This window comes from Lissotriton vulgaris, chromosome 1_1, assembly GCF_964263255.1.
Source record: "Lissotriton vulgaris chromosome 1_1, aLisVul1.2, whole genome shotgun sequence".
Lineage (NCBI taxonomy): Eukaryota > Metazoa > Chordata > Amphibia > Caudata > Salamandridae > Lissotriton > Lissotriton vulgaris.
In genome coordinates, this window is record NC_141685.1 from 2,022,247,905 (window position 1) to 2,022,275,786 (window position 27,882).

At 43.4% G+C, this 27,882-nt stretch overlaps 1 protein-coding gene across 1 annotated transcript in view; it reads left to right on the top strand.

Annotated features, from left to right (window-relative positions):
• Nucleotides 1-27,882, top strand: part of INTS13 (integrator complex subunit 13) — a 397,661-nt gene that overhangs the window by 141,492 nt on the left and 228,287 nt on the right. Inside the window, exons 8-10 of the mRNA XM_086920218.1 lie at nucleotides 2,579-2,663; nucleotides 24,809-24,901; nucleotides 26,915-27,004. Of these exons, the coding sequence (XP_086776344.1) occupies nucleotides 2,579-2,663; nucleotides 24,809-24,901; nucleotides 26,915-27,004 (268 nt within the window). The remainder of the gene's footprint in view (nucleotides 1-2,578; nucleotides 2,664-24,808; nucleotides 24,902-26,914; nucleotides 27,005-27,882) is intronic.

The window sequence follows — 27,882 nt, forward strand, 5'->3', positions numbered from 1 at the left end:
CGATTGCAATAATGCTAAGCTTTAGTATTCGCTGAAGTCCTTACACCATATACCACCCCTATGCGTCTCCTAGAGTTTAACCAGTCATATCCCTTCCTATGTATATGTAGTTGACTCTTATCACTAGTGTTTGCAGTGGACCTTTGTACTCTCTACCACCCCTATGTGACCCTCAGAGTGTTTCCAGTCATATCCCTCCTGTGTTGATAGAAGATAACTCTAATGACTAGTATCCTATGTGATTCTTAGATTGTATCCATGTGTATCCCCTCCCTGTGTTTAGAGTTATAGCTGTAACGACTAGTCGCCTGTGTGACTGTTGGAATATAGCCAGGTGTATCCCTTCCCCCGTGTGAAGAGATAACCCTACTCACTAGAACAAAAAGAAACGTGCTCCTGAAATGTGTAACGTAACTGATTCTATGTAAAGTGCTTTGATAACATGTAACGGAACTGGTGCTATGTAAAGCGCTTTGATAACCTAATCGGTTCAAGTTCCTGAAATGTGTAACGTAACTGATTCTATGTAACTGCTGTGATAACATGTAACTGAACTGGTGCTATGTAAAGCGCTCTGATAACCTAATCGGTTCAAGTTCGCGCTATAGAAAACTCTAAAAATAAATAAATACAAACAACAGTGTTTGTTTCTACAACATGTACTTATGCAGTCCCAATACAATCCTCATTTCCTAGCAAGCTCTATCTCACTTGATATTAAATCTGGGGACAGGTCAGAGATGTTAATGATGGCACGACAGTGTTAATAATTATTAGAACATTGGAATGTTGGGAGCTCCATTGAAAACAATGGAGTGCTCTGGGCTTATAATGGCTGGTATAAGCCTGGAGCTCCAACATTCCAATGTTACTTTGTTCACAGCTCTGGCTGTGAACAAAGGCTTTAGGGAGCCTGAGGGGATTCCAATCCCCTCACGATTCCAAAAGGCTTTGTTTTTTTGTTAGAACATTCTGTCTTCTAGTGACAGAATGTTCTAATAGCCTTATAGCCCTTCGCAGATGGGCTATAGCGCTATTAAAGTCCCTCTATCTTGTTAAAGGCCCTCGCCTTCGGCTCAGGGCCTTTAACGCTGGAGAGGGCCTTTAATAGCCGGTATAGCCCTCCACGGCGGGCTATAAGGCTATGGTAATGGCCATCTACTTCAGCAAACGTGATATAAAAGGTCAATGTGAAATGCATTTCAAATGATGCAACACAGTAAATCTGGGTTCTGATTAATAGTTTATAGAGCAGTGGATCCTGTGTGGAATTCTGCTACTCATAATTATAAGTTGTGCAGTGTTTCCCCACTAGGATTTCTCTGGTGCGGAACATTCAACTGAGCACATTTCACCAGCCAGAAAACTTGGCCAGTAAAATTATATGTGGAGATTTTGTGTGTAAGAAAATACCTGACAATCTGAATCCCTGCACATACTTCATATTCGCACGTAATTGGGCTCTTAATGGAATACATATCTTGAACTGCATAATTTCACACTCAAACGCATAGGTGGGTTCTAAGCCTTACTTACATAAGGAAGCTTTCACATGGGCGTATTTTTGGGTATTCATAGGAGAATTTGTGGACTACCTCAGGCGAGTCTGCTGATTAATGCCACATTAGAAGTTAAAGCTTATCCTGGGTAAAGGATACTTGGAAATATTCAATAATCCGGGAATAAACCTGTCACTATACATGAGGAACTGAAGTCCAGCAGGAACTGCAAATTGTACTGCTGAAAACTAAATGTGTTAAGTTGATTTTGGTGCTCATATTGACACCCTTTCAGAATAAATATGGGGATGTCTGTCTGTCTAGTCGCCAAAGAGCATATCCATCTTCAGTAGATGATTTTATACTCACCACTTGCTGCAGATAAATGCCCTTTTTTCTAGAGATGCATGTTTTCAGAAATACAGCATGACAAATCTTGGTATCGTACCTTAGACACATGTTAGATTATGTTTCACATTTTAATCAAATACTTCCTATCTAGAATAGGAGTTGAAAATAAACATTGAGAAAAAGTGAAGGGTCGCATTTGTTTTTTTGAAGTTGCAGATGATCCTGCACTTTTCTCAAAGCTGTTTAACAAGTATACTGTCATCCTTTTGTCGCTAAGTTTCTTTGATTACCAGTGGATAATTTGAGCCAGTGGTTGCTGGAGGGGTACACTGCACTAATTTTTCGGCAACAGCCCTTATTTTTCTGCAGCAGACTTTGACTGACAGCAAGAGAGGGAAACAAGAAGCAGAAACCTGTAGAATTGAGATAAAGGGACAGGGAGTGTCTGGTAGACAGTTGTAATGTCACTAGTATTTCACTTAGATCTTTGACACGGTTGAGAATTTCAATTGTGGTTTTTATTTTACCAATCTCCATATACTTCACATTGGAATGATTTGCTATTATATAACTGTTAGGCAGTAGCCACGAGTACAACATATTATTTGCAAAATGTGGCCGACTGCATATTTTATTTAATCACTGAGCAGCTGGCAATCTCTGGTAGTAAAATGGTAATTTGAGTTGATATTTTGTGTTCAAAATATGTTGTTTTGTTTTATCTAAAGGAAGAGCAGCATGCCAACACATCTGCAAATTATGACGTGGAGCTTCTTCACCACAAAGAGGCACATGCAGACTTTACAAAAAGTGGTGAGTGAAAGATGGGAGAAGAAGGCGAATGGTGGGCTGCCCTTTAGGGGGGAGGGTCTTCTATTCGAAAATAACACAGCTTGTCTCTTGTAAGGTGTATTCTTGTAATATAATGATTATGTCTGACAGCGACAGGCCTGTTCCCATTGTCTGATTTAATCTCATCAATGACCTCTTAACAGTGCAATGTACTTAAGCAGCCTCTTATTGTCCTCCTTCTTTAGCCTAGATATAAACATAAAGTAAGTACAGATTGCTTTTTCATCACCGAATTACACTTCAGGCAAAGCCAACATTTTTATTACATTTTTATTACCTTCGTCTTACTGGTCTATTTTGCTTGAAAGTTTCCCTGTTGTGTCTAGCAATATTATCAACTGACAAGAAGGAAAGCCCACTTTCCTGTGCTACCAGAAAGTAGTAACACCCACCATTCCACATTATATTTGAAAATGTAATTTAGCATTTCAGCTTGTCCATGCATTTTACTTGCAGTAAGAGCAATTAGCCTTTATGTTTTTTCTTTAAATTATGATGATCAGTCCCTAGTTGGGTTTTTTCCCACGATTGCTGGCCAGCTGGAGAAGTTTACGTTGCAGTTTAGTAATGACGTTTATTTTAGTAGATTGGGTGCCAATTAAAAAACACATTCAAATCATCATATATTAAACTCCCATGGTACAGCTTCCAAATTCTTAGACAAAGTAAGAAAATACTTACCTTTGAGAAATCCTAGATCCTACAAGAAGGCCGGCCTTTTAGTTCTTCTCTTCAAGTATTCAAAACGGGATGCCAGAGCATTTGTGATATAAGGGACCAAGTTGTGGAACACAATCAAATCCTTGTCTGCTAAAGGGATTGAACCATTTACCATTACACTCCCTTGGCTACCCTTTTCAGTAAAGCTTTCGTATTGTTACTTTGTAAAGCTGGTGGTTTTTGATCACAATGTGGTGATGTGGCAGGACCATTGTGCAATCAAGCACAAGAGGAGACATCACTAGTTGCATGATTGCTTGTTTAGTTATAAAGATAGGCATTTGAGCCTTATTTGTTTGTAACACACTGTTAGCAATTTCGTCTGTCTTTGTCAGTCAAGTTGACGTTCTGGTCTGATACTCTGGCACTGGTTTGAAGACGAAGAGCGTAGGGATATATTCACTATATAAGTATATGTGAGTGTGATTCAAAGCTAATTCTCTGGACTTTGCCTGCCGGAGAGCATGTCTTGTCTCGCCTAGCTCTGAGGGGGTGCCACAGCAGATGTGCCTGTGTAGGGAGTGACTTTGTCATTGCTGATTGACAGGAAGATTCTGTGATGTGCTTGGGCAGAGCTTGGTGTGATTCCGAGCACTGTAGAGGACTGCTTCTCTCTGCACCAGTAGGGTGATGATTGAACATCCTAAATGTGTGTGTGTGTGTGTGAGCCTCTCCCTGTCCAGGACTTCAGAACCTGCACCAATAGAATTGGTGTAGAGGTATCAGTTGATATTCCTTTTGAGAGCCTAAGCCTACGATGATTTTTATGTTGATGGGACATGAATATTGCAGTCCCAAAAACTGGATGGAACATCATTATGATTTCTGGGCTACCGGCAGGAAGAGTACTTGGTGACTCCTTGGTCTTGCACCATCTCTGCAGCAAGAACATGGCTGGTGATGATGAGAAGCTATTGAAGCCTGTATTCCTTGACCTCTAATAAAGCAGCAACTGGGCAATGTATCACTACATCAACAACTAATTGAGGTGAGCTTAAAACAAAACAAAAAGCATGTGGGGCTCCACTTTGCCCATGGGGACTTGCCTTTGGCGCACTGCTTGAAACTGGCCAAACCTCTTAGAATGGGAACATAGGCTGGCCTGTATATGGGTGGACGAGTGAAGTTAATAGGAGCTAATTTCTCACACTGACTAACCAGTCACTTTTTGCTCTTGTTTTTTATCTCCCTGCTCTCGGACGATGGTGAAAGTGCACCCTTGTCCTCAGAGGGAGGCTAAATGTGTACCAGTGCATTGTGAAGCAGATTAAACATTGCTCAAGACCCTTATTCCAACCAGCCATATCGCCACTAGGCAAGACTGACGTGGAGATGTTTTAGATCCCAGTGAAACTTGAATATAGTTTCCGAAAAAACAGGTTATATTTATGGCTGCAGTTATGTTTATTAAATACTTCGGCAGGGAGATGGTCTGGACTTGACAACCTGTGTTTTTTTCTACGTGTAATACATACAAGAGCATGGCACAGAGGCAAACTTGAGTATCTCTCAAGCTGTGTCTAGGTCATGGACGTCATTAAGGGGTCACCAAAGGTCACAGCTGCGACCCCCTGCTTTGCCCCTTGAGACCCTTGGCTTTAGCATTGCGACCCCAAGCCTCAGTGGTGGCAAACTCAGTGCCTAGAACACAGGGGCAGCTGTGATTCTTTATTTCTTCCCATTTGTCTTTGTACTAATAGTGAATAATATTGTGGTCATGGGTGAAGTGTCAGCGCTTTTCTTCTCAGAAATGGTTGATCCACAGTATCAGTAGGAGGCAAAGTGGATTAAAAACTATGCCAAAAATGATTTACCCCAAAGACCCCACTTGGTCTTTTTATCTTTGTTTTATACTTACAGTAGAAATGTAGCCAGCAAAATAGACAAGAAATAAGACATAATCAAATAACCAAGTAATTAAGAATATTTAACAAAATAATCTGCTGTGTAGTTCCTAGAGGTTCCCCAGGACCTGCTCGTTTTGGATGACCTAAACTGAGGGCTTGGTGTCCAAACCGACTCTGGATACCCCCACAGGATATGTCAGCCGTTAGTCCAGCCGGCTCTACAGTGCCACTTGCACCCCCCTGTATTCTACAGTGGTGTAGGTAGTTTCTGGCAACCACTGAACATGACAATCCTGAATACCTCATTGATCGTGGAAAACAGTACAGTACTTTTCGCTCAGACACTTGTGCGTGATTTCTCAGAAAACATACAGTATGGCGATTAGGAAGTCTCAATAAGTATTTATTGATCCAGCGACAGCCTTGTGTGAAACATATCTGCTCAGGAGACTGAAGCTTACAAAAGAGATTGCTAGTCCCAATATAGTAAAGAGTAGATACTTTTCTACCATAGTACTAATAAGATGAACATAAGCAGTGCAGATAAAAAAAATAGCACTTGCATATTCCTAAAATGTGCACCTCAAGTACTTTCCCTGAATATACCTAGCCTAGATCTGTTTGTGTATCATGGATATGTGCATATTTGTATGTAGCCAAGAAACCCCTAGGGAAGCTCCAACCCCCTCACCTGATGGTTGAAAATGACGGACCCCGTCTCAGCTTAGAGGATGACACCCCGCAAGGGATGTCAGACCACTTAGTGTCAAAGATTCAGCATGCAGGACCCTCTCTCAGCTTGGAAGGTACTCTCCTCTAAATTGTGGAGGAGAGTGAGGGTCTTGTATACTAAAGTGGTCAATCCAGGGTATTTTCTAGATGCGATCTGTTTAAAAAACAAACATAAATGTTTTGGAATTTTTCCAAACAAATGTGATCATGCACGTCTGGCTGTTTAGACAAGGATGAAAAAAGTGGTGACCCTTCTAAAGAATAATTCTGCCATGCCTGAGGACATCTTTATGTACGTCAGGTACAGGAATTATGATAGAATACCTAGAGTATGATAGAATACCTAGAGCATGATAGAATACCTAGAGCCTGGTGTCGAAGAGATAGGAGCAAGCTACTACGTAAAAGGTCACCTGTTTGTAATCGTTATTGTCGTGTGGATTGGACAATGCATGTAAAAAGGGGTATACATGACAAGACTAGGCTACAGGTCATGACAATCTGAACGAGAAAAAAATATGCTCAGAGAGAGAATTGTGAACATTTAGTAATTCCTCTGGAATTTGGACCAGGAATCAACCACAACAGGGCAAGAAGAATGCCAGGACCATTCAAGTACAAAGACACCCACACCTGATCAGGAAGCTCAGCTATTCAGCCCAGAATACGTCTAGCTCTGCTTCTGATCCGAAAATGTACAACCAAAACAAAGAGGGGTAACCTCTGCTATTCATCACAGAAGAATAACTCACAGGGAGAGGACAAACATGGCAATTTCATACATTATAATATAACGTGAATTGGTGGGATAGTCTTTGCTGCAGTCTCCTTAATAGAACTGAAAATTCTTGATGTGAATGCTTAAAAAGGAGGCTCAGATAATGCTTGTTCAAAGCTACAGTTATTCAGAGGCAACATTCACAATAGGTTTATAATAAAATTGTTTAAACATGGAATCTGAAGCCCAATCTGCTGTTCTCAGGATGTTCTTTAGACAAGAGCCTAATACAAAATACTTTGAAGCTATACCTCCCCCCCCTAGCAAAGTGGGCTTCAAACAAGGCCAACATGGCAAAGACCACAGTACTGAAGTGTTTCTTCAATGCAATCAACAAGTGCCCCAAAGAGCCGCGGCTGAGTCACTAACTCATAGGCTTTAAGGCATTGAACACATAGCTGTGAATTGCTGGTAAACTGCGATACAAAGACTTTTTCTACATGTGTTTCTGATGTCTGGTAATCTGAAAAGAAACTTCTTCTGGAGTAAAAACTCTACCTGCAACGTTGAGAGCATTCACATTCGAGACTCTGCGGCAAGAGTTAAGGCAAAGAAGAAGATTTTGCATGGCTGACAACTGTTTCCCTAACAGAAGGTAATTCTCTGACCAGTTCTGGAAAAAAATTAACACTATAGCCACATCCCACAATTGGGAAGATTGAGGGGCCGGAGGATTAGAGATGAGGATATCCCACATAACCTTGCAAATCAGCATGTGTTCAGCAGGTTTTCTATCTAGGGGCAGATGGCTAGCGGATATGACTGAACAAAAGTTGTTAACTAAACGATAAGCCACTGCATCTGCTGCCAAAGAGTAAACATAGTTTACTACATGAGATAAGTCTGTCCACACGGGATCGATACGCCATGGACTGCACCAACCAATGTGGGTGTTGGAAGGCCAGGATTGGGAGATGAAGCACTCAGTCTGCTGCAAATGTCACCTGAAAGATCCCATTAAATGTAAACACCCCTGTAACACAAGAGGGCGAGGTTGTCACAAGGGATCATTCAAGAGGTCCCAAAAGGGAGAAAGACTAATAGGAAAGTTGCACAACAGTTCTATCAGAGTGGGAAAGCAAGACTGAGCTCTCCAAATTGGTGTCACCAGAAACAAATTTGCACTCTGAAGTCTCACCTAAGCCGCCACCCAAGGAATCATCAGAAATGGAGGGAAGGCACATATTAAGCTCAGACGACTCCAGTCTTGAGAAATAGTATCTGTCTCTAAGGCCGGAGTGTCCAGCCTCTAACTGAAAAATTATGGAAGTTGAGGCGTGATGCGAACAGGTAACCCTGACAAGGGCCCCACAGACACTTAAGCCCCTGAAGAGTATGAAGCTTCCAGTTGCTCAGATCCCTCTGGAACCTGGAGTTTCAGACTGCGTTGAAGCAGCCTCCCTGACTGCTGAGATCTTTAGTTGAAGGTTAAAATGGTAACAGTATTTGGCAACCCTCTACCAACATGGGAGATCTAGTACCCCTTGCCCCTTGACATACCAAACAGCAGACACATTGTCCATCTGGAGAAGGATGTAACCCGAGAACGTCTGCGAAGATAGAGCCCAGATGGCACAGAAATCTGTCAATAGTTTTAGGCGGTTGATATCTCTGGGTCTCTTGAGTCAGGGAATCCAATTCAGAATATGACAAACCGCTCTGAATATGGTGAATCTGGAGGCTCTGGAGAGTCCGGTAATGAAGGGGTCCTGGGAAGATGGCTTGAATGGAGGAAGCAAGAAGTCCCTCCATTCGAGCAATCTGCCACAATGATATCTGGCTCTTGGACGGAACAGATCTCAACTCTCGCTTGACGTCCCTGACTTTCTGAGTGGGTAACAATAACTGAGCAATCGGTGTATCGATCTGGAAACTTAGGAACCTCAACTAACGTGACTGCCTCAACATAGATTCTTCACATTCAAGAGAAACCCCAACTGTTGAAGTAGAGAAATGCTCATATTGAGGTGAGATAGAAGGAGATCCCTCTCTTGGATCAGGATCAGAAGATCGTCCAGGTATATTATGAAATGCTTGCTCCACGCTCGTAGGAAGCCTATGATGGGTTTCATCAACTTGGGTAAACACCAGGGGGCGGAAGAAAATCCACAGGGAAGAGCTGAATACTCGAACCACCAATACGGTAACTGGATGAATCGTTGGTGAAGGGCATTGATCGGGGCTGTAAGATAAGAGTCCTTCAGTTCAAGCCGGACCGTCCAGTTGGCCTTGCAAAGGAGGTTTCTGAGAAGTAAGTAAGTAAGTATAGTATTTGTAGAGCGCACAAATGCTGAGTCGTCTTGGTGCTGAAAGGACGTGTCGTGTGTTGTCCTGGCCCAGTAACAGAGATTATTTGGGAGGAAATAGCCAAGTCTTGACCATGTTCCTAAACTGAAGCCTATTCGGCTGTAGCCTAATGGTAATCGGCAGCCTGTTCCAGAGTTTGGCTGACCTGTGGGATAGGCTTTTCCCTCCCCATCTAGCTTTTTGGATTCTGGGAACCTGAACTAGCCCGGTGTTGGCTATCTAAGATTCTGTCGCGGGAATACCAGAGAAATAGTTTCTGCATGTCCCTTGCTACCCCACCATACAGCTCCCTATGTTCCAAACAGAGCTTTAAATTCAACATGTTGCTGAATTGGGAGCCAATGGAGCTCCCTAATACTAGGGGAAATGGAGTGATATTTAGGAATATGAAGTAATACTTGTGCTGCGGCATTCTGTAATGACTGCAATTTAGCAGTCTGATACTTGTCAATGCCCAAGAATGATGCTTTGCTCTAGTCTATTTTTGAGAGAATTAATGCACCTATTACCGTTTTCCTGAGGAATAAAAGGCAAAATCTTACATAGTCTTCAATTGAAAGAAGCATGAGGAATTCAGGCGATTGATATGTCCTGCAAAGTTGAACTGGTTGTCGAACATCACTCCAAGGTTTCTCGCCTTTGTAGATGGAAGGGGGCAATTTACCTTCCTCAGTTGGCGACCATGCTTGATTCCATATAGATGGAGCATTCCCAAACTCCATGACCTCTGTTTTATCTGTATTAAGCTTGAGAAAATTTAGATTCATCCCGCCCATGATGCACTTCCGGCAGTTGTGGAAACTGACATCTGTGACTCCAACCCTCCGCGAGATAGATATGACTATTTGGTTGTCGTCAGCGTATGAGATCAGTTCTCTTATTAGCTTGTCCAGAGGGGTAACATGGATGTTACACAAAGTCAGTGATAAAGCTGAGCCTTGTGGTACCCCACATGGGAGGCAGAATTTCTCCGATTTAAGATTGTCCCAACACACCCTCTGTTCCTTAGATGGCAAGAAGGAGGAGAGTAGGGTTAGAGCCGTCTCTTTAATACCTATTGCCTTCCGCCGCCGCATTATCACTGCATGGTTGACCGTGTCAAATGCTGCTGATGGTTCAAGTAGGATAAGGATGGCTCTATGGTTTTATCATTATTTTCAGTAGAATTGAGTGCTTTTCTTAAAAGTTAATTGTAGTCTGATAGTACTCTGGTTTGAGAAAGTTAGCAGTCTTATCACAGAAGTTTTGATCTGGCATGAACTGATTATCCTGCTGCCGCTTAGACAGGATAGTAACTGTCTCCTTAGAGGAGTTCTTAGCTGTATGTATTCTAGTTGTGAAATAGTCAAATTTGTCTTTTTTGATTGCTTCCTTGTATTCCTCTAGGATTAGATTATAGACTGTTTTGTGTTCCTTGCTGTAGTCGACCCTCTAATCGTCTGCAATTGGACTTAATATTTTTAAGATCTGAGTTGTACCAGGGTGCTGACGCCTGGCTTCTTCTCAGTTTCTATATTTTTTCTGGGGTCAACTGGTCTAATGATGACCTGATCCAGTCATCAAATGTGTTGGCTGCCAGATTGTTATCTGAGACATGCGTAGGGGGGTTCCTATCAAGAGCCTTTTCTAACTCTTTTTTGTTTTTGTTTTTTGTATTAACAAAAAGTCTATTTAAGTGGGGTCGGTTTCTCTCCGGGATTAGTACCTTAAGATAGATGGCTTTATGATCTGTCCATTGTAGGGAAGGTGGATACCCTCCATTTTGAAGTGCCAGTAACACGTCCAATTCTCTCTGAGGTTCAGTACCAATCTGTTACCCCCCACCTTGCTTGGGGACAAGGAAAATGGTACTGCAGATCCCATTCGGATGTTGGATGGTCAGGGATATGGCCTCTTTGCTCAACAGATCGCTAATTTTCTTGTTGATGACCGCCTGATCTGGAAGGGAAAAAGAAAGAGGACTGCGTCCCATAGAATTCTATTTGATAGCCCTGTACCGTCTAGAGAATCCAGGAATCCGGGGTGATGTGAGCCCAGTGATGAAGAAAGAAATATGTCCCCCCACTCTCCCTCCCAAAGAAATCTTTGACGCCAAAAGCAGTCTCACCTATAATTGAGAGTTGTGATCGGCTGTACGCTCCGGCTCAGAAGCTCAGAAGCCACCACTGCCGTGCCTGGCCCTGCAGAGGCAGGAGCGGGTGGGGTAGAAGGAGGAACTGCTGCCAGAGTCTTGCCAGGTCGAAGTGTGGCCATCATCATACCCCTGTTGGAGGCCTCGTAGGAAGGCAGGGCCGAGCGAGCGACTTCAATAACGCCTGGGTCCCTGGCAGAAAGACCAGAGTGGAATACTCGTTTTAAGGAGCTCTCAGCTTTGTCGAGGGCAGTGAACGTATGAACAGATTTGCTCAGATCTTTAATAAAAGGATCACTGGAGAGGAGGCCATTGGCATAGGGACCGGCCTCCGCTGAGGATAGCTCTGAAAGCTTCGGGTGTATACACATCAGAATGGTTTTCCTGTATTCAGTAGATATGGTGCAATTAGCATTGTCGATATGGATAATGGCACGCTGAGCCCAACCAGCGAGGACCTCAGGATAATAGGGACACCAGACTCTTTGGCAGGAACCTCTAAGTCCAGGATCTTTGCCAGGTACCCAGTGACATCCTGTAAGCGGTCCTGGCATGACCTCCAAGCCCTAGCAATGCCCTTTTTCATGACCTTAGAACATTTCTCGAGGAAAGATGTCATGTTTGTGTCGCCCTCAGTGGTGTCAGCCACCTTGTTATCCAGTGTAGGACGTGGGCATTTAGAATGGAACCTTGCCTGCACCTCTTTGTCAAACCCTCTGCAGAGGTGGTAATACATGTATGAAGCCACTTTGTGGTCAGGGGTCCAGTCAGTAGATCTGGGATGGACAATATCATCCGGGTTGAAGCCAAGGATATCCACCTGAGGAGAGTCCTGGGGCAGGACAGGCATTTCGTTGGGTCAACTCTTAGGAGGAACAGGGTTGGCATTCTGGGATATTGGCGGGGTAGAAGAGGAGGTCTCCTCCTCCTCCTCCTGCTGAGCTCTAGGGTCAGAAGCAGGAGGGGAGTTGGACTCAGTGAAAGTGCTGTGGATGTGGTCCATCATGAAGGATTGAGGGAGGCAGGCATAGGCATCGGAATCGTGCAGTTTGTCCTGAAGTGCAATAGAGGGTGCATTAGAGGGGTCCGGTGTGGGTTTGAGAAGATGAGCTGGGATTGAAGGAGTAGGATTAGGACGCACTCTGCAGTAAGGCGCAGCTCTCGTGTGAAGGATTGAAGGGCAACTGCCAGGGCTTTGTTCAGAGTGCTGGACAGAAGAATCTAAGGTCTCAGCTAGTTCTTCCCCCCAGCCTGTATTTCCGTTCCATCAAGTTTTATTTGCGTAGTTAATTAAAACCATTGCAATACATTTTGTCAGTTTCTATGAATACAATGTTTTGCATTTGTAAAAAAAGAAAAATTCATCCTACATTTTTCTTAAAACGACCATAAATGTCTATATACAAATTATCAGAGTTTTAAAAGCATAACATATACAAGTGTGATGAAGCACACTAATAATTATGTCAAAAAATGCATAGTGAACTCGGAAGTCTTCAAAATGATCTCACTGTAGTAGTCCAAGAGCTTCCCAGTGTCTATAGCCTTGATCTTTTTCTCCACTCTCCCGGGGAACTTAACTAGGGCACAGTTGATTGTGAGGTCCATTGGATTAAAGCACACAATCACTGCTTTTCTGCATGTTCTTATCTGTCTTCTGATGAACTCTTCTCGAAGTATTATCGGTCGGTCACGCAAGGTAGTTTAGCAGAGGCATATTACATGAATGATATCTTCAGTAGCTTCGCCGCACAGTCTGCATTGATCTCTGTATTCTCTTTGCCATGGCGGGTAATGCTCCATTATTTGCTTAACTCTTAGCCTAATTTTAAGAATGTTTTCCTTTGTCTGAATGGTGCAGGGTTGTTGTTAAATATCGTTGAGGGGATAGTTTTTTGTAATTGAGTAATGTTAACCAGTCATGTCTCCTTTATGCCAGAGCCTTCTTGTCCTCTGTTAGAGATAAAACGTTGGTGTTTATATTTATAATTTTTTTCAGCCCATCTTGGCTCAGATTCTGGTCCCAGATGACTGTAAGAGTCAAGATCTCGAGGTATGTTTGTAAATATGCCCTCATGGGTGATCTTTCGCTTCCCTGTATTTACAACCATAGGTGATGACCTGGGGAGTCCTCTTTTGCATGTCTGAAGCTTTGGCAGCAGTTCACAAATGCCGCATGTCTGCCCAGAGTTTATTTGACCAAGCCAAAATCTAATCTGATTTGTGCTGGGGACACTTATTTCGGAAAATGGAAGTATGCTATATATACTCTTGAGACTATGTGATCTAGTGACTTGCTGTCTTGGCCTCTGCAAGCCTCACTTCGATAAATTAATGTAGCAAGAATTCTGGCTTGGGCCACTTGCAATATTGGACTGAAGGACAAACCTTTTATTTTCTTATGGGCTATCCTAGGCCAGCTCCGAGCACGTGCCCTTTCCTCTTAATTTCTTCGATTTGAGCTCTGAAGCTCCCGTTTGGGGACAACGGTGCTCCCAGTTACTTATATAAGTCTGTTTTATTCATGTTTTCCGCTTCCAATAGCCACCAATGTATTCCCAGTTTTTTCCTGTGGAACGTGAGGCTTTTATTTTGTTCAGATTTATGGTTAATCTGTTTTTGTTTGCGTATTCCACAGTTACTTCCAAGAGTTGCTGCAATCCCACTGTTGTCATACTTATCAGAACTAAGTCATCTGCATAGAGAAGATTTGTTGTCGTAAAGCCCCCTAGTTTTGAGGCGTGATGGTTCACTGTGTTTAGAAGGGGTGGGTGGTCCGCGAGAAATAATTTGAAGAGTGTTGGGACAACGACACATCATTATTTTAAGCCATCTGCTGTTCTTATTCGCCTGGACAGTCGAGATTCATTTCCAAGATTTATCCTTATCCACATGTCATTGTGCAGCATTTACAGGGCTTTCAGAAGACCATCTGGAATTTTCCAGCCTTAAGTATTTGCCAGGGAATGTTTCGACTCACCTTGTCGATTGCTGATTGATAATCTATGAAGCATAGATGTACATGTACACACATTTTATTGCATAATCAGTTAATAAAGTAAGAGCCATGATGTTTGTTATAGACCCTGTTTCTTTGGTAAGACCTGTCTGATTCGGTGGTATTATATGGTAGTCCTCTGCCCAGAGCTGCAGTTCTTCTAAAACTAGACCAGCAAAATATTTCACTTTGTTGTCAATGCATGCTACGAGGCGGTAATTTTCAGGTTTGTTTTTGTCACCCCCCATCCCGCCCTTTTAAAATGGGCAAAATCATGTAGCCGTTCCAAGATGTGAGAACTCTGCTGCTGAATAGGATGGAGTTGAAAAGTGACTCTAGCTTTTCTGTATGTTTTTCTTCTTTGAAGAGTGCAGGTGCTATCCCATCGGGGCCCGGAGCTTCCCCTCGTCGGCCTTTTGAAATCTGCCTCTTGATGTTCTGTATATTAATTACAAATGGAGGTTCAGCTCGCCTTCCTGAATTTTGATTAGTGTCTTCAGTCATTTCATGTGATGTGTGCTGGGGAAGTTGGTTTGGAATTTGCTCCTGTTGTCTTGGTAATATGGACTCCTTTCTGTTTATGTGCTTTGTAACCTGTTTATGTGCGTTGAAGACAGGTAGTTAAGTAGCTGGCCTGAGATGTTTGAGCCCGGTGCTGATGGCAGTGGTTTGTTGATACTGCTTATTATTTGCAAAAAATTGCTAACTTTTTTTCTTTTGGCATCGTATAGTAGTTTAGTCCAAAAGGATTCTTTTTTAGTTTTCAGGATCTCCCATTTCTGCTTTTTAAAAAAAGTTTTTTGCTTCCTTTAATTCACACCAGAGGGGGAAGTCGCTTGGGGCTTTCCTCAGTGCTTTCCACAGAGGATTTATCTGTCTTATTTTTGCCCTAATGAGGTGGTTTCTCTTCAGGTGTCCCTGTGAGTTAGTGGTGACTCCTGGGCCTTTTTGATGGTTAGCTACAGTAGTTGCGAAGAGGGCAGCATATTCTACTGTAAATGCCTCCTATCTAGTTACTAGACTCTTCATCTCATCTTTAGTGTGAAGTAATTCCTTTGCACTCTGAACGAGAGCTGGCAGAGAATTTGTTGCCAATTTTATTCTCTTGTTTTGAATTGTGTATGTGTATATGGATGCCTCCTAGTCTTTTGACGGCTTGTGCTCTAGTGGTGTGATTAATAAGGCTATTTCCTGTGGACCATGGTCGCTGTCGATCGGTGTACTAACATTTTTGTTCCATCAAAGTATAGTTGGTAAAGGATGCTCCAGTTTTTCAGGTGTGAGAGTCCAGACGGGTGGTCTCCAGCAAAGTGGGCATTTAGCACCCGGAGCCCAGGATGTTCAAGGTTGCCTATTAGCAGCTGACCTTTTTTGTCGATTCAGTGGCAAAGGAAACAAAAGGAGATAATGGACGAAGTGCTGAAACTTTTCAGACACTTACCACCAGTTACAGATCTGGGTTGAATCCATCATCGTTCTTTAGCTCACTTCGCCACCCCAGTTCAGACACCGCTATATGCAAATCAGTATTGACCCTGTGCCTCATGGGAACAGTCAAGCCCAAACCGCCAAGCCATGACTTCCATGGACAGGAAACCAGCATCCTGGGGCTGGTTACAGGCTAACAGCCCTCATCAGCCAGGCTAGCTTGAATCCAGTGGCAAAGTGATCAAGGGACCCACGTCTGGGCATACACTGCCAACTTAGGAAAAACACAAAAGAAAGCGGAGGAGTATAGAGAGAACAAAGCACAAAACATTATGCACCCCCAGGGTAGTGTGCATGTTGTCATACTGAAAAAGGTTCCCAAAAGACAAACGTGCACATTCAGTGTGAAATTGTGGAACCTAAAACACATCATGCTGAAGTGTTCCTAGCCTAGAAAAGGGAACATGCATGCACAAGAGTGTAGTATGTCTGATCTGATGGAAATACAGGCATATAGGAATGAGAGCATGTGACACATGCAAGAAAAAACACGCATGTCTTGGGTCTTGATTTGCACAAAAAGGATGTCCGTGCCTCCTACAAATCATTAACCATGAGGACACCAGTGCCCTTTTGGTAGTACAGCACCAAGCTGTTCTTGTTCAACTTCAATCTAGGACTGCAGGGGTGTTTGGAGAAAACAGACTGGCGTGCCCGTGCCTGTACACAAGACAACCAGTAAATGTACAAAAAATATATCTAGGGCTACGATTTACTAGGGACATACAAAGTGCTGAAGACCTTGCCAACTGGATTACAATTGAGCACTTGTGAAGATTTTAGGGAATGGGCACTGGTGCTGTGGTCTGGTTAGCAGGGAAGCAGTACACTTCCAATCAAAAGCATCAATATCGGTGAGAAAAAAGTGGGGGTGACTGTGTCAAAAAGAGGTACTTTCCTACACTGGATTCTTCCAAAACTAAAGCATAACAAGAATTGAGTAACTAGAGCTCATCAACCTTCCTCCTCTCTTGCCTAGGTAATTAACTCTAACTCCATTAATATACACACTCTGATGCCAATATGCTTTTGTTATATTTTGTCTCTTGCATAACTGAAAAGAAATGTGCTGTTGTATTTTGTAATACCTGTAATTAGCAATGCATGTATAACTTGCTCAATATCACTTCTACCTTAACACATATTCATATATACATTTTCTTAGTAATCTTTGTCTTGATGCAAGATTCTTCTTGTTATTTAACGGAAGAATACAAATACAAGCAATTTGGGGGCGTGGCACACAGCTTGGCGAAACAGCAGCTTTGAACATGAGCTGCACGAGCCTACATGCTAATCCCTTACTGAGCCGGTCCTCCTGGCTCCATCCACTGCACTAATCAGCTGCCAGATTGGTGCAGTAACTCTTGATACTGGATGAGTGGCTCCTCCAACATCCTTTGTCCGAAGTGATTCCGTCTGCTCACTTCGGACTGAACCTGCGGCTGGACCCCTTCAGACGACTGCTGGGCATGTGTCGTGTGGGGTCCTTCCCTGCTGCTCGGTGCCGTAAAGCAGGTAACACGACCCACCTGACTGCGGGAACTGGCAAGTGAGGGCAGGCCTGAGCGATACAGAGGGAGATAAACTCCAGAACCCAGAGAGGAGACCGATTCCCAGAGACGAAGAGGGACGGCTGGGCCGAGGCTTGCTTCCAGTGTTCCGGGTCGCTCTGGAGTGCAGTGGAGATCCCGAGTGGTTGGGACCCCTGAGGGCCCAGTGGACTCCTCCCGGCCCAGGGTCTGGAGGAACGACCGACCCCCTGGAGAATGGGGAGTGTTAGCTGGGTCAAGATAGGCATTAAGTAATCTGTGCCACCTTGGGAGCAGCGAGGGTGCTAAGCTTCCGAAGCCCTCCCACACCCGCCCCACACACCTCCCTGCCTGACGATCCAGCAGACATCTTCCTGCCTGGAAAGACCGGTGTGAAGTGCTGATGTTGATGAAAGGTGAGAGGGGGTCCGCGGCGAAGACCCAAATGTCTGCAAAGACTATTACCGTGTGCGTTGCCGCAAAATATTTAAAGGACGAGTTGGCCTGAGGTGGGCATAGGCCATCCAGGAGCGGCTGGACCCACGGAGACAACAGCAGAGAACTGACACTGCACAACATCACTGCAGACCTTCAGGTGAGCCAATACAAAGAGGGACCTGCAGTATCAGCACAAGCAGACATTGAGGGGGCTGTAGACACGTGTGGCCCCAAGGGAGAAAGGGGAGGCCAGGAGCTTTGCACCGTCTGGCACAACAGATTTCTCCACACCGTCTGTGGTGTGAGCCCTCCCTCTGTTGCTTCCGCCCTGCTGTCCCATGGATACCGCCCCACAAAATAATGGCCTGACACCACCCTCTCTCCGACAGGAAATAACCTGAGGAACCAAGATGGACCCCACAAAGTCCAGTGACCTCCATATCTGTGAGAAAAGCGCGAGACGGAAGGATTCGAGGGATCACCATCAAGGCACTTAGAGATGACCCAGCAGCCCCTGGAACACTGCGCTATACGAACCTGCAACCATGACCAGGGACAAAAAACTAAAACCGCAAAGGCAGGGTAAATTCATGAAAATGATTGCCCCACTGGCAGAGCAAGATACCAGGCCTCCCCAAACTCCTGACAATGCAATTATCCTGCAAGCTATCCACACAGCCAGAGACACTCTGGTAGGGAAAATAGGGAAATTCTGCAAAGCGGGCACACTCCAGCGCCAAGAACTGCGGCAAGTATCGGAGAGGGTGACACAGGCAGAAAATAGAATTTCAGAGGTAGAAGACTCGACCCATAACATGCGGAAGGAAGACTCCAGAACTCAGCGCCATGATGAAGGAGATTGTGTGGAGAGTAGACGATCCTGAAAATTGCGGAGGAGGAACAATCTACTCTTTGTGGGATTCTCTGAGGGAGTTGAAGGCTCAGACACCAGAGAGTTCTAGAAAAATTGACTACAGAACACCTTCCTAGAGGCTGGCTTCTCATCATGCTTTGTGATAGAAAGAGCACTCAGGGCAAATCCTCCCACAGGTGCCCCATCCCACCCTCTAATTGCTAGGTTTGTGCATTTTCAAGATAGAGACTTGATCATGAAAGAAGCGAGGAAACTGGATCCCGAAAGAAGCGAGGAAACTGGGAGAACTCCGACATAGGCATGCTTAAATAATGGTTTTTCCCTACTAATCGAGAAAGGTACAATCCCAAAGGCGCACATTTGACACGGTAAAGACCAAACTCGGAGCGATGAACATTCAAAATATGCTCCTATTCCCAGCTAAACTTAAGGTCCTATTCAGCCTTTTTGTGAGAGGATGTGGTCTGACTGCTAGGGCAGTCAACCTCAAATCTGGGGAACCGGGTTCGAGTCTCAACATCCTGTAATTTTGGGCAAATCACTCAATCTCCCCGTGCCTAACAAAAATAAATGTGTCCTTGTGTAATGCAACTGATGCTAATGTAAAGTGCTCTGATACCTGACACTGTCGGGTCAAGTTCGCGCTATATAAAACTCTGGGGAAAAAAACCCACAGAAAACTCTATTTTTCCACACCCCAGACGAAGCATGGGCCTGGATAGAGGAAAAGCACCCGGTCCGATCGGGAAAGGACAATAGAAGATCCTCCGTTGCCGACTGGCAGCAGGAATCTGGACCCAAATAACAGGCAGATGGAAAAGCTTTGCAGGAGATCTCAAGTGCTCCAAAACAATGGAAATCCACACCGCTACTGGAGAAATGTACCTCAAGATCCAGAATGTCTGCAGATACAAGATCTGCTCACAGCAAAGGCCCCAAAGTAACTAAGTCTGGTGACGATGAAGGAAATGAAACCGGTGACTCAAACTCTGGCCCCTCAACAGCTTTGGAGCTAGAACATCCACTTATGACCACTATTATGAACATGGAAAATCCACCTTCTGCACCATCAGATCAAAATGATAAGTCTGACGTTGCAGATGGAGGATACTAATACTTAGTCACTGTAGGATGGGAAAAGACAAGTAAGACACTACAACCTTATCAGTATTCCAGATCTGAAAGAGCAAGAGACTGCGACCCCCAATTTATTACTCATTTGTTGTTGTTGTTATGTAGAATTGTTTTTGTTCCCCTCTGTATTTTCCCCCCTGCCTTTACCTTTCATTGGGCGAACTTCAAGGGAGACCAAAAGTGAGACCATGGGAAAGTTAAGAGGGTTGTCATGTTGATGTATGGGGAAAAGTGCGTGGGAGCATATCCCTCCCTAGCATTAGAGCCTATTACTGGGCCGCTCACATCGCTGTCATCAATGACTGGGAACACTGCCAAGTGACCACCTCACATATGCATTGGAGCAAACTCAGTTTGGCTACTACTCTCATATTAACTACCTCTTTGGGGGGAAGGGCATAAAAAGACTACTCCTGACAACGTAAGTGGTGATAGATGCATGGAAAAAAGCAGAAATGGGAATGCACTGGGATAACCGTGTGACACAGAAGACTCCATTATGGGCTGGAACACGGTTAAAGGAATTGGCAAAGCTTCAAGGTTTCAAGCACTGGGAAATGCTGGGGATTTCAAAAGTGGGAGATGTACTGAAGGGAGGGGCTCTCTCTTCATTCGACTTTCTACTGGAAGAGTTCGTACTAACTTCCACACAATGCTATAAATACCTACAGGTTGCTCATGCCTGGAAAACACAGCAGATTGAAACAAAGGCAATGCCTGAATATGCACCGTTGAATGGAAGACTACTTATGGGGGAAATTGAAGAAAAGGCGATCTCCTTGACCTATAAGACCCTAATCAATAATCAACTTGACACTTTAGTAAACCTATTGTCTAAATGGGAGGGAGAACTAGGGCCTTTTGAAAACCTAGACTGGAAGGTGGCACAGATGCATCCCAGGGAAGTGGCGATAAAAGCCTGTCTCTGCCTGATACAATTCAAGATCATACATAGGACATATTATGATAGCACCCAGTTACATAACTTTGGAAGAGCAGCAACACCTCAGTGCCTCCGATGCCACATTGACAGGAGGACATAGCTCCACACACTATGGCAATGCAAGGTAATCGCCGCTTACTTGACCGCCCTCACCAGAGAACTTGGCTGCATACTAGATGCACCAATACCAATGTGAATACCCACAGAGAGAGATCTGCCCAGAGCCAAGTTACTCTTTACAAATCTGTGAATAATGGTAGGGAAGAGAGACTTCGCAAAACACTGGGGGGCATCAACTCCACACACGTTACATAAATGGAAAATGGTGATGGACTTCTATATGAGGGCGGAAAGGTGACGTACACGGTACAAGGATGTCTGAGGAAATTTGACAGAATATGGAACCCATGGCTGGGGTATTACGGAATTATAAATGCGGTGAAACCCGCAGTTTCAAAATAACACAACTATGACAACACCGGAGGTGTGCATGACACCCACTAACAGATGGACCGCCTATCTTAATGAATATACTTGATATGCCTGCACCAAATCTGTAATTAGATTATATATATAGATAATGGTGCTTTTGAACACTGCACCTCCTGCTATTTTTTGTGTGTAAATTGACCGTTGTATAAGAGAAAACCAATAAAAATATATTTTTTAAAAACATATACAAGCAATTTCGAAAGTGTCTAACCACACTAAGTCAAATGGTCAAAATAGCTCAATGGTTTGTTGGCAAAGATGTAATAGTTTTCGAAATACTCTTTGGTAATCATAAACTATTCACCAGTAAACTCTCAAGAATAAATTATTAACCCCATTTGCAAAGTCCATGCTATAGCAACATTTTACCATGCTTACTTAGTTAGGGTGCTGTGAGACAAGACAAATGTTATACCTGATGATCTAAAATGGCTGTCATTAGTCCCAAACTATGTTAGAACTCAAGGACTAATGGACATATGGTTCATTGTTGGTGCAGCATTGCATAGTGCATTCTTCACCAATGTGTAGCCTCACTCAAGGCGGTGCCGACACTCATCGGACACCACTGGCCTTTCCTTCCTTGAAATGAACTTTGTTGGAGAGAGCATTTTGAGTATTGGGCCAAGCCCCACAACACCCGCTGAGCTGTAGAGGTAAGCCATTCCTCTGAACTGTTGCAGCAGAGTTCAAAGGTTTCCTCGCTCCCAGTCTAGTATTTGGGGATTATTTGCCAGCAGCAGATCTACTAATAGTAGGGAAAAAGCTGTTCTCCTATATGCAAAATTATTCTAGTCTATAGTTCCTCCTAAAAGAAGAATATTTTTCAGTTCTATTAGATTTGGCTGATGAATAGATTCCTTGCAGGGTCAGACTTCTGTGTTCTAGGTCTAGCAATAGACAGGTTTATTTGTTTGAAAAATACATGACAACAGTTTTTTTTTTTTAAAGATACTATATGCATTACAAAGTGTGTGCGCTTTCGTTCAGGCTCCCTTTATCGTTTGCTTTCATGTGTTTTAATTGCATGGTTGGTTACATTGACCTGTTTATGTTCCCATTAGGTTTTTGCGAAGGGGCATCGAGTAGTCTGCAGTAGCGATTTCATGATATGTAGCTTGTAAATCAGAGCTACTGTGTTTACTATTTTTTATTTTTTTATTTATTGTACTAAAAATGCTTAATTCTGATTGCTGTTCTATGGATTTGTTGTTTAGTGAGCGTATGCTACTAAATGTAGTTACATTTTCCAATCACCCTTGTCTGTTTTTTTGTTTTAGTTTGTCATGAACACATGTCGCTTCCATTGTTCTGCTGCTTTATTGTTTATAGTACAGCCTTTGATAAAGTAGATCGCTTAAGGTTATGGTGGAAATTCGATAGCTAGGGAATCCCACCCAAATTATTAAATGCAATAATATCGCTTTATGAGGACACCTCGGTGTGGGTCAAAACAAGCGCAATGACCTCAGAAATGTGTGCGGGTCAATCAGGGCTGCGTGCTGGTGCCCCTCCTGTTCAATCTATTTACTGCAGACCTGGGATCCGCCTTGCAAGGCTCTAGCTTAGGAGCCCCAAGGCTGGGAAGTGCGAAGCTGGCGGTTCTGCAACCTGTAGATGACGCAGTAATAATGGACCCGACTAGAGTGAGCCTTGAAAGAGCCCTGCAAGAGCTAAATCGCTTTAACAAGGCCAACTATTTGACGGTTAACCAAGGAAAGTCCAAGGCAGTTGTGTTCGGGAAACATCAACTGAAAAGGCAAGCTAAATGGTCCCTGGGTGATCTGAGAATTGGCACAGGAACATCTTACAAATACCTTGGGTCTGGCTCGCAGAAAGGGCCAATGTAAACATCCATCGAAAACATCTGAACTCTAAGGCCAACAACATCATCCACCTGCTAAGACAATTGAATAAACATTTGCTAAGCCCATCAGCCGCGCCGATACTGACCGTTTTAAAAGCAACGTTTCTACCAGCCATAAGATACGGACAGCTGCCTTTCCCTGGATTGCTAGATGAGCTCTTAAACACAATTCAAGCTAAAGTATACAAATTAGTGCTGCTCATCTTGCGTTCAGCCAGGAAAACAAGACTGAGACTGGAGCTCGGCCTTGGAAGGCCGCACCTGATATGCCAGGGGGCTCTGATGAAGCTATGCCTCAGGATCTTGAGGGCTCCAGTGGATTTAATCAGATACCAGCTGAGGTCTGTCTTTGAGGAGGTAGGGACAGCCTGGCAGGCCTGCTTTAGCCACGCCATTAACACACTGAAGATTGAGGCAGCGCGCTTCCGACTATGGGGAATTCTATTTTCCACCTGGAAGAAAGGAGTAAACACGCAAATCTTGGAAACTTATTTTGCTCAAGATACTATACTCCTCCGCTCAAGCACTATTTTAGAGGCACTGAGCAAAACATATATTTCGGGAAAATCTCAACATTATTTTAATGAGGCCCTAACATCACAAGTCCGCAGGAATAATCTCATCTTGACTTATCACGTTACACATTACTGTCTTTAATCCAGCTTGGGCATGCCAGGGAGTGAACATTGAGGTCAGAGCATCTTCCTTCCATAAAGAATCTTGGCTGCACCTCCTGTGCTTCTGCCCTAAACTGAATAATGTACGTCGGCGCATTCTACGCCCAATATTTATTACTAGTGGGGCAAAGCCCTTTAGAGAAGCCTCGGCCTTATGCTTAACGAAACAAAAGACAATGAACCTAGCAAGACTGGAGAAATTTACGTATCTGATCAGGATTGCTTTAAACGAGGCATCAGAAGACATTCCGCGCCTGTGACAATACGCCACATTTGATAATACGCTGAAGGAGGCAGAGTGGCCCCCGACAGGCATCAAGGGGTTCTTCCCTACTTACCTAAAAGCTCCAGTATATATTTGTTTTATTCCAAAATTAAAACATAAGTAACTCCGTGGACTATTACAAATGAGCCAAAGGTCGACGGACATTTATAAAGTCAAAGGTTATCAAAGGGGAGTGAAGGATGAGGGGCTAAGGGGAACTGTCGTTTAGCTGCTTTTTAATAATGCTCTTGCTTTTTATTGTAATGATTTTAATTAATCGAACAGTTAATACATTCATTCAATACATATTGCTTATATCATTTACAACTTGTTTGTTTTAAAAGTAAAGACATGCTCACATGAAAGGCTTTCTTAAAGATGCAACAAAAATGTTAATACTGGGTCAAAAGTGCACTATGCAATAACTTGCTGGGTATGCCTTTCTAGTTCAGCATTTAAAACATAAGCTTCATCTTCTGACCCTTTTCTTAGCACTCCGTTTGAAATGTACAGATTTAATCTGCTCGTCAGAACGGTCCTCTTCCTAGCTTCAACACTGTAGCCGAAAATTTTGCATTTTTTAATGGGATTTTCTTTCTAAAACAGCTTGGGGGCACCACACACAAAGTTGCATTGCCATTGCCAACCATGTAACCTAACAAATGCTAGACCTTTTGTCAACACTTATTTTTCAAATGTTAATTTCCAGGTGAATAGCATTTTTTATAGGAAATAAATGTTATTGTTTTTCAGCATTGTTTTTTTTTAATGATGAAACTGATGAAAAATTGTATTATACGTTTTTTCCAGGTAGCTTGAGGGCAGTCATAAAATATTTCTGTACGTTGATTTGTATTTGAGCACGTTCTGCTTTTTATTATAGCTGGAGATCATATTGGAAACAGTAATGTCAGAGAAGGTGGATTGAAGGAAACTGTAACATTAAAATGGTGCACCCCTAGGACTAATAGTGTGGGTGAGTAGATTGAAGCCATCATGAGTGTTTTTGGTCTGGGGGGGGGGAACATTCTACTTGTTTCTGTGGCATTCATTTCGTGTTTGTTTGTCAAGTATTCTTATTCTATCACAAAATCATTCACAGAAGGGGCGTGGCCTGGACGCTGAGCAAGATGGTCACTAGTCAGTTATGGGATTGTGTGTGTCAACCAAATTGCCCTAAATGTCCTTCTTTAGCCTTCTAAGGACAACATCGCTGGCTTCCACTAGCCTTTGCACCAATTCCAAACTGATGGGGTAATTTCTCAGCCTGCTTTGTTCAGTGGTTGGGGATCCATACTAACTCGTGAGAGGTGAACCCTCTCTCTTGCTCGGTGCATTGGGCAGAATGTGATTGAGATGGCACTGTGGAGAGGATCTGGCACTGCTGGGACATCCCTCTGATCCATTTCTCTTGCTCGGGTAAGCATGTGTTTGAGGATATGAAGTGCGTAGGGACATTAGTTTGGAGCTTGGAGCTGAGGCCCACTTGCTTTGGTGGTTTGGTTACTGGGTGAAGCACGCTTTTCCCGAATGGGGCTGTGTTTGTTCCCCTGGTATGGCCTGGATACGGGGTTCTGGCTTTGCCTGCACTGATGTCGCCACCATGGTACTGCGCTGGAGACTATCTATGCCTTTTGGGACACTAGGTAGCATTGATGGGGCCACTGTGGAACAACATCTAATGCCAGCCTCCAGGCTGAACCTGAGCAAAAGTTGCTGAAAGCTTTCGATATGAGAGAGGGCATGGTAATTGCTGACTGACACTACTTGTGGTAGCTTGGATGTGATTGAGGAACCCGGGGAACAATAACACCGGTTACAAATACTGCTGGCCTTCTTACCAGTTAAGCTGATGCAACAGAAAAAAATGATCTGTGAGACCATTCACTGAGGATGTAAATCCCTTCTCAAAGAGAAGAGTAATATTGTGGGAGGAGTGGGGGAGTGACAAGAAGCTTGGAGCTTACTTGCCTACCAACGAAGGGCTCTATTCGGCTGCTGTGAGTGAGAGTTCACACCTATGTTGTTGGCAAAGTCCTCTTCAGCGGCACTATGGCTCGCTGTATTTCATACAGCTACTTCAGTTTCTGAAGTGTACTCTGGTCCCCCTCTATGCCTCTTGCTGCCTGGAGAGATCATGGTCTGTAATTGGAAGTGATTGTGGCACAGCTGAATGGACAATGTGCAGCTGATTGTATGCTTGAAAGTGGTGGACATGCCTGCTGGTTAGTCTGTGGTGCTCCACAGCTCACACTCAGGGGGCAGGGGTGTTTGGGGGGTGTTTTTGTATATCTATGTAATAACTCCATGGAGTGGGTGGAAAGTCTAGATGGCTAAATAATGGCAGATGTTTACCATGGATCAGTTCCAGAGTAACTAGACATTATTTCCTTGTGCCAAGTTGTAGCTAGTACCCAGTTAAAATTCTAGGTTTGCCACCTCTTTCAAATCACCTTTAAAGTTCAGTCAGTTTACATGTTGTCATTTTAGATCTCAAAGATACCTCTACGCCCATTTGTACTCAATGCCCAAAACAAAGATGGACATTAAGCAATGAAGGCCAAATGTTTAGAAATTAAATCAAGTGTAACAGTGTTAGTGCTGTCCAGAGTACTTCATACATATTTATATGTCTGGAATAATCCATATTAGTGGTCTAGCGCAGAAATGTTTTCATATATATCTTTTGGAGATATTTCTTTATTGGTTTTCAACAAAACTGCTCAACATATCCAGGTGAGCAACGCTCCACTTTGGACATGGCTAATGCAACCAGAATAAATATACCCCCGTTCTATTGCAACAGTTAATCATTTGTTCTCAGAAAACATTAATGAAATGTGTAATATATTAATTTTTTTAAGTGTATGTCCCTGTTTAATGCTTTACTGACACATGAATATTAAACATGTTAGTTTTTATAATGGGTATTCTATTTGTTGATGCTAAGTGCATTTTATAAAGTATGTTTTTTCCATTTGTTTTTTAGAATTACACTATTGCACAGGAGCGTTCAGAATTTCACCAGTAGATGTAAATAGCAGACCATCATCCTGTCTTACAAACTTTCTTTTAAATGGTAAAGTGAAACATTATGTAATCTTTTACATCTAAAATCCCATGTTGCATTCTTCTGTTTAGCAGTTGGTGTGTTGCACCTTTATTGTTTTAAAGGCAGCACTTGGTGCACTGCAACGTTTTCAGTGTCCTTGTGGTGTGATGTTAAGACCTGTTCTTGACTAATATCTGCTGGGAGAGAATTAACAGTGTTCTAGGTTGTCTATTGGGTATTCCTTAGCTTTGAATTGTTGATGAAGGAATTACATTTGCTTGGATGGAATAGTGCCCATAATTAATAAATTAAAGTGTGTCAGGCTTCCTGAGATTCTCTCACTACTTCCCAGTGTCCTTAACATGCAACTTTTGTTAAGGAAACATCTAGAAAAGTTGTAGCTCTACTGATACAGCTCTTCTTGCAATGCACGTTTTTTAGGTTGAGCCTAGGGAGCGCTTGCGCTGATGCTTAGCGACCTGTGGTAATTGCTTTGTGGCGTACCAACTCCACCCAATGCTTGCTTTTGTTTATCATTTGTCTATGCCAGTGTCCTTCAAAAATCCTTGCATGCCAGTGGTCAGTCCTGCCTCATTGTCCCTCCTTTTTTTCTTCCGTTCCTCTCTTGTAGTAGGGACTAAGTAATGTCTCATCACGCTACAGTTCTTTATCTGTTCTTTAAGGGACTACTTTTTTCTTGGTTTCCTGCTCTGTTTGTGTTTGCCTGTGTGTAGTTTCGGCACAGAATTACTTGTGTAAATTGTTTTTTAAATCACTCACTTGTCGGAATTTAGCTGCTGGAAACAGCGGAGCCAGCGCTGACACAGCACGCAAACCGTCAAACACTCCTCGTGCCACGAGCAGAGGCCACGCCCCCTTTTTTAGACCACGCCCCCACGGTCCTC